The sequence below is a fragment of the Rattus norvegicus genome, chromosome 10, assembly GCF_036323735.1.
Source record: "Rattus norvegicus strain BN/NHsdMcwi chromosome 10, GRCr8, whole genome shotgun sequence".
In the NCBI taxonomy this organism is placed as follows: Eukaryota; Metazoa; Chordata; class Mammalia; order Rodentia; family Muridae; genus Rattus; species Rattus norvegicus.
The window spans coordinates 33,797,952-33,809,096 of record NC_086028.1 but is presented as its reverse complement, the minus strand read 5'-3'; the positions used below and the strand labels follow the sequence as shown (position 1 = coordinate 33,809,096).

The following is an 11,145-nucleotide window of genomic DNA, read 5'->3' as shown; positions in this document are numbered from 1 at the left end:
TGAGATGGATTTCATGAGCTTCCAGGACCACACTTGATGTTCCCCGGTGGATCTGCCAGTTGGAGGCAGAGACATAAAAACAAGGAAGGTTAATTAATCAAGTCTTTAGCATACAAAGTAAGGGTTTAGTCGTGGCACCTCCATACACATCGGTAAGTTATTCTCTGCTGATAAATGAGCCAATTCAATCCGGGTCAGAGTATAATAAAAGCCGGTTTATTGGGAAACGCCCTCAAATGGGTTCACTGATCCCAAGGAATGAGGCCCAGGGGAGTACCGATGGGGTAGGAGACAGGGAGGGAGGGGGAGAGAGAGAAAGAGAGAGAGAGAGAGAGAGAGAGAGAGAGTTCACGAGCAGAGAGAAGGAAAATGCAGAGAGATGGGAAGAAGGAAACCAAAATGTCTGCATTATATAGGGAAGGGCTTCTTGGGGAGGGGAAGCCCAACCCCTCAGCTGGAAAGTTTAGGGCAGAGGGCAGGTACACCATCCATCCATGCCCTGTCACAGGTAAGGACTGAGGAATGCTGGGAGAACTTGGAGGCCAGGTCCACTTTGGTAAGTTAAATATGCACCTCAGCCCCTTGTCCTGGATCTGAACCCCAACACATGTCTTTAAACTTTGTCCTCATTCACTTCCCTCCCCCATTACCATCCCCCACGACCCCTTCCCCACAGCCAGTTCCCTCTTCCCCTGTTAGTTCCAATTTCTGCCTATGTATTGTGTATGCTTCACTACCGCTTCTGTTTTTCACTAGCCCTAAGATCTCTTCCCCTTTCATGTTCCCCTTTCTGGTTTCGTGACCTACAGACACATCCTCACATATAAGTGTACACACACACACACACACACACACACACACACACACACACACCATTTTAAATCTAGGCTTTCACATAAGAGAGAATCACAAAGTCTGACACCAATGTTCTCTCCCATCCACATCACATTTGGAGTTGGCCTTCCCAGAATGCCTCAGGAAAGGGCTTGAGATGACTCCTCAGGAGCTCTCTCTTACATTTGAGCCAGATGGGACACACGGACCACATGTCCCTTTACTCCAGCAAGCTTTCCTCTGCTGTTTTGCATCATGTCCAGGTTCAGCTAAGTAACCTAACTCTTTTCTTTAATATTGTCAGATTGCAACAGACACATGTTCAATGCCATCTGATTTATTCTTTTTAGGTTTTGTATTTATCATTGTTATTACTATTACTTGTCTATGTGTTTTGTTGGGGGGGATGGGGGAAGGATGGATAGTTGTGCCATAGCGCATGTGTGAATGTCAGAGAACAATTTTGTGGAGTTGGTTCTCTCCTGTCTCCTTTACATGGCTCCAGGGATTTGACTTCAGGTCTCTAGGCCTGTGTGGCAAATACTTTGTACCCACTGAGCCATCTCACCAGCTGGGTAACTGATCTTTCAAAGCCCCTCTGACACCCAGTCAGAACCTGAGGAGAAAATCTGGTGTACCACACTTGTCCCCTTAGATGACGCCTCTTAGGTTCTCCTTCTAAGTGTTTCATTACAAAAACCCAAACTCGATCCTTTCACACCAGGAAGTGAGCATTGAACAGCCATGTGTTTCTCCACCACCTTGTTTGGAATTTCTCCAGGGTGTTTCCCTGGAAATAGAGAGACTGTGGCCATGTCTCAGGCCACACGAAGAAGAAGGAATGGGTCCTCTCCAAGGTTCTGTTACACCTACCACAAAACCTTCAGCCTCAAGGTGGGATGTATCAGTGAACTTGCAGTCTGAGCCTTAAGTCTTGAAGGAAATACACTTCATCCCATTCCAAAGTCAAAAGAAAAAAATCCAATGAATTACCAGTATTAAAAAATGAAACATAAAGTAGATAGGTCCAGCCCAACCTCTCCACAGTGAGACCTGGAAGTCAGGGTGTCCCCAGGGTATCAAGACTTTGATCTCACTGTACCCACTCACCCAACTCAGCACAGATCATCCAGGATTCCCCCACCTACCTCAATTATTACATTATTTACACCCCTCCTTCTAGTCTGCATGTGTAGGAAGAGCCTGACTATGTGAATATAGCTGAACCCTATTCCTCTCTGTCTGCCAGGTGTTGGTGATACTCCTCTCTGGGTTACTCAGGGGTCATCCCCACAATCCTGCCTCAGCTTCCCCATGGCCAGTGCAGCTACTTCGTAGTCCATGTTTATTCCAAAGCAAATGTTTCTGTTTCCATCACCACCTCCTGAACCCCGACTACCTTCATGACCTGCTTTAGGATGATTACAGAGAGCCTCCCAGAAGTGATAGCTCTACCTGGTCTCTCCACAGGCATGCTTAAAGTGATCCTCTATTGCGGACCTGCCAGACCATTCCTCTATCCAATGGGCTTTCTGCCTCCCTTGAGGAAAAAGCAATCTCATACATTAGGACTTCTTTGAAGTGGCTCCAGTTCCCTCTCTCCCTCTACCCATCCTCTGACTTCCCCTGCTTAGTCCCTCTCTCCCTCTTTTCATCCTCTGACTTCCCCTGCTGTCCTTTATCCCGATCAGATTTCTCCCATTTCTGCAACCAGCCGCACCTGTTCTCACATTTGTGTTCCAATATTCCTAACTACAGATTCCCCCTTGACCTCTTACTCATCGTGTTCTTCCCTGGTCTTCTCCTACTTCACTATCTCATCTTGTCACCACCTCCTAGTCATGTTGTACTTTCCCACAGCAAACATTTTACTATGCCTTTAACCATGTTCACAGATTTATAGACCATTCTTTATTTCAGTGAGGAGGGAGTTGAAAGGATAAAATGAGTGATAAAAGGAATTGGGAAATGGTGATGTCTAAGACTCACCTTGTTATTACAGACTGTTTTTTTTATTGGTGTAAATGGATCAGAAATAGGTTATCTCTCAACATGGAGAAGCAGCTGGCATGGTATTGCTGGCTATTATCAAGAATAATAAATCAACGAACACAGAAAACAGGGCATGGGGCAAAAAACAAAACAAACAAACAAAAAAACAAGAAAACAGTTCACTCATGGTAGTGATCTCTAAAGGAAAGCAATGGACCTCTCCATGGGCCACTACTGTAGAGCTTAGGGAAGAGCAGGTCTGGGAGTTTGGTGGAAGGACAACCCAGCCCCTTGCCAATTTGGACATGGGAGCCCTGAAATTCATTTCCTGGTTGGCTAGGCAATGTTGACTGTTTCCATCTTTCTGAGGAGATGTTTAGCATCTTCGACCACCACATTAAGGAACTGTGTGCGCATGTAGTAGACTTTCAAAGCCTGGACGACAGAAGACCCGAGGCCTCCTTTCACAGAACAAAAAGCTTCACCAGCGCTCCTGGCCCGTGCTATTATGCTGTCATCCTTTACAAAGGACCAGAAATCCAAGCACTTGAGTTGGCCCTTGATGTCTTCCAAGGGTGTCTCCAGCCTTTCAGCGATCTCTTCAATCGACTTATCATCCAAGCCAAAATAGCTTCGGTAATCCTTCAGGCACTGCTCCTGTTGAGGCAAATCAAAGCCACTGATGAAGGGCATAAAGGGGATGAAGCTCATAGCTCCTGACTTCAGGGCCTCAAGACAGATCTTCTCCTGAAGAAAATGCTTCTTTAGCTCAATGGAGGCATCAGAGATATTGGGCAACAGCAGGGCAAACATATGACGCTTGTGCCCAGGGAGCTCCTTCAGCAAAGTCTCCTCCAGCTTTGGGAAATCAAAAGCATCCAGATCAAAGTTGGAGATCAGGAAGATGCGTGGTTCAGACACTCCAATATCTGTGAGATTAGACAGGCAGTAGTCTCGAATACGCTGAAGGACTTGTTCCTTCCTGAAGGTTCTGGGTCTGGTTCTCTCTTCGCTATATAAGTCACTGTCCACTTTGGTCCTAACAAAGTAGAACTTCTTCCCAGCATCCTTAATTTTCTGGGCCAAGAGAGCATCATTGACACTGAAGCGGGAAGAAGAAATGATGATGAAGAAGTCGTAGTTGGCAAATCCCACTCTGTCTAGGTAAGTGTCTGTGTGGAAATTGGGAGTCCCAGTCCCAGGCAGGTCCCAGAAGATCACATTGGGATATTTTGGATGTTGATAGGGGGTTTTATACATAGTGGTCTCCACAGTCCCGACATCAGCGGATTCCGCTTCTTCATGACCCAGCCCTCGAAGGGCATTTATGAAACTTGACTTGCCAGTCCCAGACTCCCCGATCACAGCCACCTCCAGGACAGCATTCTCTGCAGCACTAATTGCTTCCTGAATCTGGTTCATGACATCAGAGAGTCTTCCCTCCTGGAGGGCATAATGAATAGCAGACAGAGTTTCTGGAGAGAGCATGCCTCCTGACTTACTGATTAGTGCAGAGTACTGAGGCAGAAACTCCATGGCTAACTGTTGGAAATTCTTTTCTGAAGCGCCCTTCAGGAAGGCTGTGATGAACTGATCCATGGCAGTTACCAAGGAAGATCTGGGAGAAGAGAGAAAGATCGAAGAGGTGAGGAGAGAGGATTGGTAAAAGAGAAACCAACCTCTCCAGACACACTAGCCCCTGTGGGCCACTCCTGTCCTCACAGGCTGGTTCACATCACCATAACTCATTTATATTTTGGGAGAAGACACAGGTATTCTCTTTCTTATGGATTTCTGTGTCTCAGATTCAGAACAATGATCCCCAAAAATGTCCACATCAAACCCCCTCCCAGAATCTGTGAATATATAATTTACGCAGCAGAAGTGAGTTGGCTGCTGTGACTAACAGTTCTCAGGCAAGGCCAATACATTGCATTATGCAGATGAACTCAAGTACAAATTTAATTTTGAACCAATTTTGGATTTCTGGCTTCCAGAACTAAAAGAGAATAAATTTCTGTTGTTTCAGTTGTCTCATCATAACTGCCCATATTCATGGAGTGGTAACAGGTGATATGCCCACACGAGTGTACAAATGGCCAGTGGTAAAATTAGCAGAGTCAACACCTCAAATACACAAATACATTAGCGTTCCTAAGAGAAGACAAAGGGGTCATTCAATGGAAAACAACTGTCTCCTTCCTCGTGCAGATCCTTCAAAAACAATGTTCAGGACAAGAAAGAACTACTTTTAGCTCTCAAACAAGACAAAATAGATGAACGTGTTAATTTTATTATATCCTATACCCCTGACTAGTCAGAAGGCTGAGACAGGAAAGCAAGTTCAGGGCCTGCCTGACCTCCAGAAGGAGTTCATGAGCAGCTTGAGCAAATTGGAAGGACTACTGCAAAATGTAAAACATACAACTCAAACCATCCTTGGGCTGCCGACAGGGGCTCACCTCTGGCAGAAAGTCACCCCTGTGATTGCCCAGGACAAAGGAAAGCCTCAATTCCAGGGCAGGCTTTTTGTCTGTGCCAGGGCCATCAAAGCAGAGCTAAATAAGGTGAGAACACTGGCTTACACACACGGGCTCTGCTTCTGAATTTATGAGGAAGGAACGGACCCAGAAGCCACTGGAGCAGGAGAGGCTGGTGAAGCAGGAGAGGTTGGTGAAGCAGGAGAGGCTGGTGAAGCAGGAGAGGCTGGTGAAGCAGGAGAGGTTGGTGAAGCAGGAGAAGCTGATGAAGCAGGAGAGGTTGGTGAAGCAGGAGAGACTGGTGAAGCAGGAGAAGCTGACCTTCTAGAGAAGTCCCACTGAGATGTACAAAGCTCTACAAGAAAAGCTGAGGTCTCGTTGCAGTGTGGAGTGGGCCATGAGATTACTCCATGGAAGACGTTACGTTCCTTCTCAGAGGAATTGTAAAGCCATGGTGGTGTGAGTGAGTGGAACGTGGGTGGCAGAGAGAACGAAGAGATATATCCTGTAGATCCCACCACTGGGTTCTTAATGACCCACAATTTGTTACTGTGTGTGATGTGATCCTCCTTCATAGTGATAGCCTGTCTGCCAGATGTACACCTCTGTGGTTCCTGAAGTTACTAGAACCGCCTAGTGGTGCTAACAATTCCACCCTGAAACTGAGAATTAAATGTTCTCCACAGCTCCGGACTCTGCTGCATTGGGCTGAGAAGCTGACGGGGATGCCAGGAACCACTTGTGAATTTTGTCCATTTCCCATGGTGCTCCAAGTCTCAAGTGAAGAGCACAGAAAACACTTCTCCCACTCTGCTCTTTAGCAGAAAATACTTAACAAAAACTGAAAACAAACCAAAGCAAAACACGGTAAGTGGTTAAGTGGTGTAAACCAGAACATCCTGAAATTAAGAATTAAAACTTCTAGAAACTTCTATTTTAAAAGCAATGCCAGTATTGAGCTTAGTGTCCCTTGTAGTTTGGACCACCTAAATCTGATGAGAGTGTTGAGAAAGTTTTCTTTCTAAGCTTTACGTCCATAAAAGCCCTACAGAATGTTGTATAAGGTGAGATCTATAATAGTCAAAATTCCTTTTTAGGTTTATTGCATAAAGGTACATAGAATGCTTGCCTAATAATTTTGTATTAAAAATAAAGTTATTTTCATAACTTTCCAGCTCCATTCCTTCCTTGTTTCTTCTTTGTTTTCTCTTGAGAAAACAGGAAAATAAAAAAGACGAACAAGGGCTTTTAAACTGTTAAAAACTAATAAAAAAAAAAGAAAGAGAAACTAAAAGAAACACACACACTGTAAAAATTCAAATTGGAAAGCATAACATACAGCAGTAAGGCTCTTTTTTAAAAGATCAAATAAATTGATATTTAAATAATCACTGACAGGTACCATGCAGGAAGAACTTCAGTGAGCAGGGGGAGCTTCCGGAAGATAGCCTACCGTTCGGCACAGCTGAGAGGGATGTACCTCAAAGAGGCACAGCCTGGGGACGGGAGAGTTCATCTCTGGATTGCTTCCTGTTGCCACTGTGCCTTCTCATGTTTGTCATTGCTGTCTTCTTCCTGAATATTGACTGCATGGTGTGAATGGGCATGGGGTGACCCTCACTGTCTACAGTTCACTGTGATTTCTTCATGGGAGACAGCCCCGCTCTACTGGGCAACTTCCCTGCAGGTCAATGAAGATGAACTTTCATAGAATGGTGCTGTTTGGGGTTGGGGATTTAGCTCAGTGGTAGAACGCTTGCCTAGCAAGCACAAGGCCCTGGGTTTGGTCCCCAGCTCCGAAAAAAAAGAAAAGAAAAAAAATGGTGCTGTTTAAATGAATTGATGATTTTACAAAATTCCAGATTTGATTTAAATAGTCTTAGGAAGTTAGGACAATGAATAAGAGAGATTAAGGAGATAGTTTGGGGTGTCTTGCCAGCTGCTTTGTAGCAGAAAACCTATGGCACATATAAAATTAGGAAACACTTTCTTCGTTATTATGAAATGTTTGCTAAGATCAAAGAACAAGAACGGAGCGAGCCTGATTACTAAGGTTCACAAGTTTCACCCACAGGAGACAACTAATAATCAAAGACAGTAACTGAGGTTCAGTCCCCACTGTTAAGATTGGGCTTCTGTGTCTGTTGTAAAATCTAATTTTCTGGTCTTATAACTATACATTCACCGATGAGTTTTTGCTGTGCACCTTGGGGACTTGGTGCTGTGCAGCGTGCAGACTGAATAGATTCTCCTTTTTCTGTCATGTCAAGAAGAGTAAAAAAAAAAAACAAATCTCTGGCCTCCAGTTCTCTAGTTAGCTGTGCATTTACTTTTCTATGAAAACAATATAAGGATAGGTACTCGGTTACCTATGTCAGACAAATAAGAATTGTGTTGAGTTAGAATGTTGGTTTACTCAAATTCTGTTCATCTGTAATAGAAAAGCGATTACTTTAGGACGTAGACGAGCTATGGGAAGGAACCACATGAGAAGCTGAGTGATCAGATGTGGGATTTAGAAAAAATTGTTTTTTAAATAAATAGGAAATTTGTAACCATTTGTGTAATTAAAATTCATGATTAAGAAGTGATCGAGTTGTGATTTTTTTCCCGCATTCAGATTTTATTTTGTTATGTAAGGACTAAGAAAACAAATAAAGTTGCTGGAACCTTGCTTCATCCATCAGATGTGTGTGTCTCTGTGTGTGTGTGTGTGTGTGAGAGAGAGAGAGAGAGAGAGAGAGAGAGAGAGAGAGAGAGAGAGAAAGACAGAGACAGAGACAGAGAGACAGAGACAGAAAAAGAGACAGAGACAGACAGAGAGACAGAGAGACAGAGACAGTTTTACACTAGTCACCAATCCTGCATCACTGATCTCACTATCGGAGCTGGACTTTGACAAACCACCTTCTCTGCTATTTTTAAACAAACCTCAGCTTTTGGCTAAGTATAATGCTAAGTGCACAAGTACTTGGGAGGTTGAAACAGAATTATGAGTTCAAGGCCAGCCTTGGCTACATCAGCAACATAGTGAAATCTTGCCTTTTAAAAAATGGCTTGGCTACTTTTGAGTTTTTAAAAACCTAGGGTGTCTCTACCAAACAAACTGAAGGGTTACTCTTGGCAGACCAAGTTAGGAGACAACAATCGATGGTCAGCATCTGATTGGTGATAAGCAGAGTGCACACTACACATTAATGATAAAACCTGAATGTATGTTTTCTCTAACTACAAAATATATATGGACTTCTAGGTCATTAGAGTTGATAGTCTAATGTCTGGTTTTGTAGCTATTTAAATATGAAACAATATAGGGGAATGTATTAAGAAAGGGTCTTGTCTATAGGAAATTTTACTATAAAAGTTCTTAAGTATAACCGATTTTAATGCATACTTAAGTAATATTTAGAAACCAAGCACAGCACAATTGCCATGTCTATCATGTGTGAGGGATCAAAATAAAATCATTTTGTTGGCAAAGAAAAGTGAAAACAGGGCCAGGAAGACGGCTCAATGGGTAAAACCACTTGTGCAGGCATGGTGACCTTTAATCCCTGGAACCAGCATAAAAGCCCAGATAAGATTCACATTAGCGAGCTCCCCAATCTTCCTTTGAGATAAAAGTCACAGGAGAAGGCAGCCTGATGTTTGCAGGTTGGCTACCTAGAATACAAGGCCTAGCCACAGAAACAAGAGAGTCCCATCTTCATAAGGTAGAAGGAAAGTCTCTCTCCAAAACTGTTCCCTGACCTTGGCATATGCACCATAGCACTTGTGTGACCACACACACAGACATGCACACACAGACAGATACACATGTATGCACACACACACACACACACACACACACACACACACACACAAATATCACACAAATATATTTTTAATTGACGATAATAAAAAACAAAAGTACTCGGAGTGCAGCTTAGTGGTAGAACGCTTGCCCAAGGTTTATGAAGCCAAAAGTCCAATCTTAGTACAAAGAAGAAAGAGGAGACAGAGGGTAAGAAAGGGAAGGAGGAAAGCAAGGGGGGAAAGGGCAGGGGGAATGAACAGGAACAGGAAGAATTATTTTATGTCTGATTATTAATCATATAAGGTGAATGTTAGAACAAGTAGAGATCACTCAGCATCTTAAAAAAAAAAAACAGACACACTCTCAAGTGTATTCTGTAAGTGTGAAGGTGGTGGTTAAAGTGCTGTCTTTTATGGAAAACGCTGGTCATCTCATACCTCCACAAATCCACTTTACTCATGGGCCGACGATGAAACATTACTTAGATTTTGGTTAATTGTGAAAAGCTCACAGGGTTATGACCTAGCTCGCAGGTGCTGAAATCTAGCTACTTTGACAGTGAGTGCTGTATGGTTTCCTCTGAGAGTCCAGTTTTTCTCAGTCCAGTTTTTCAGAACTCTCACAGTACAACTGGCATCAAAAGGCAGCTCCAGACCCACGACTCCCGTCTTTGAAAGACCGTTGACCTAGTATCAGCATGAGGGGAGGCTTTTGGTCCTGTGGAGACATGATGACCCAGAGAAGGGGGATGCTAGAAGGGTGAGGCAGGAGTGGGTGGGTGCAGTCTCCTCTCAGGGACATAGGGGAGGGAGTTGTGGTGGGGTGTTCATGGAAGGGAGACCAGGAAAGAGAATTATATTTCAAATGTAAACAAATAAAATGATTAATAAATTTAAAAAAAAAGATAGTGGTGAAAAGCTCATTCCACTTTTATGGAATCCAGTCAAATGCTTTCTTAAATAAGAATAAACTGATTTAACTGATTTAAAAAAAAAAAAGACCGATGACATGGCCTGCTGCCTATCCAAGCCAGCTCTGCTCTCCCCCCCATAAAGCCAAAACCCAGGTCACTATGGAGGCAAAGAATTTTCTCACTTACCAGATCCAAAAAGTAGAAAATACCGAGTCTGTTGCTCACTGCAGCCCACAGCACAACCACCACCAACCGCACAGGTCTGCCCTCCTTCAGGAAAGTATGAAGGAGAACAGAAGACAGGGAGAGCTTCCACGGAGTCTGGAGCAATGAGCCCCAGTGGACAGAAACAAGGGAAGATATGCATTTTCAGGAAACAAAAGTGAAACTAAACCTTTCTGTGCTTTCTGGTAAGGCATAAACATTTCCAGGAAAATGATTTCAACTTGGTCAGAGAATTTAAAGAAGACTGGAAGATTCAAGGCCAGGAAGACCCCTTGACTGTGAAGGGTCACTTAACCAAGAAACTAGGGGGAATGAGTTCTCTGAAGCCAAAGGATTCCTAGGGACAAGGATGAATGGGGTGATAATTTTGCAAAAACATCAGTGAATGACTGAAAAACTGCCCATCGGGAAGGACTGTACCAGGGGTCTGCCTTCTCAGGAACACTGTGACTGACTAACCTCATTTCAGCCCCAAGGCACCCATGAACCTGGGGTTTCACAGGGTTCAGAGCTACCAAGACAACTCAAGACCAGGGTTCAGAGCATACATGATGATAGAATCGTGTGTTTCTGATAAGAGCCTGGCAATTACTCCATGAAATAGACGTTTGCGAGGCGAGGGGAGGGCTCCATGAGGTAGATGTTTGCAGGGGTCTCCATGAGGTAGACATTTATGGCAGGGGTGGGGTCTCTGTGAGACGTCTGCAGGGCTCTGGAGCCCTTGATGCTTTCTCAATGAGTACAAAGGCAATGAGGAGCAAAGGTAGAGCTTGAGAGGAATGAAAAGGGTCAGTTGCTGGGCTGTGGAGAGAGCTGAGTGGGTTTCCTGGATGTGTGGAGGCATACAGATCTAGACAGAAATAGCTACTGGAGGCGAGGTGGAGTTCCTCAGCAGATAGGCCCTT

General features: G+C 44.0%; 1 protein-coding gene and 1 long non-coding RNA gene across 2 annotated transcripts; one reads left to right on the top strand and one right to left on the bottom strand.

Annotated features, from left to right (window-relative positions):
- Nucleotides 1-2,722: 2,722 nt before the first annotated feature.
- On the bottom strand, nucleotides 2,723-10,353 carry Ifi47 (interferon gamma inducible protein 47). The gene is made up of 2 exons (NM_172019.2): nucleotides 10,202-10,353; nucleotides 2,723-4,444 (listed from the first exon to the last, which is right to left on the bottom strand). Exon 2 carries the CDS (start codon nucleotides 4,423-4,425, stop codon nucleotides 3,163-3,165), a length of 1,263 nt encoding a protein of 420 aa, NP_742016.2. The 5' UTR covers nucleotides 4,426-4,444; nucleotides 10,202-10,353; the 3' UTR covers nucleotides 2,723-3,162.
- LOC102557028 (uncharacterized) lies at nucleotides 5,428-7,989 on the top strand. Its single transcript, XR_001840152.3, has 3 exons — nucleotides 5,428-5,549; nucleotides 5,604-6,173; nucleotides 6,705-7,989. It is a non-coding gene; the product is annotated as an uncharacterized LOC102557028 (long non-coding RNA).
- Nucleotides 10,354-11,145: the final 792 nt, after the last annotated feature.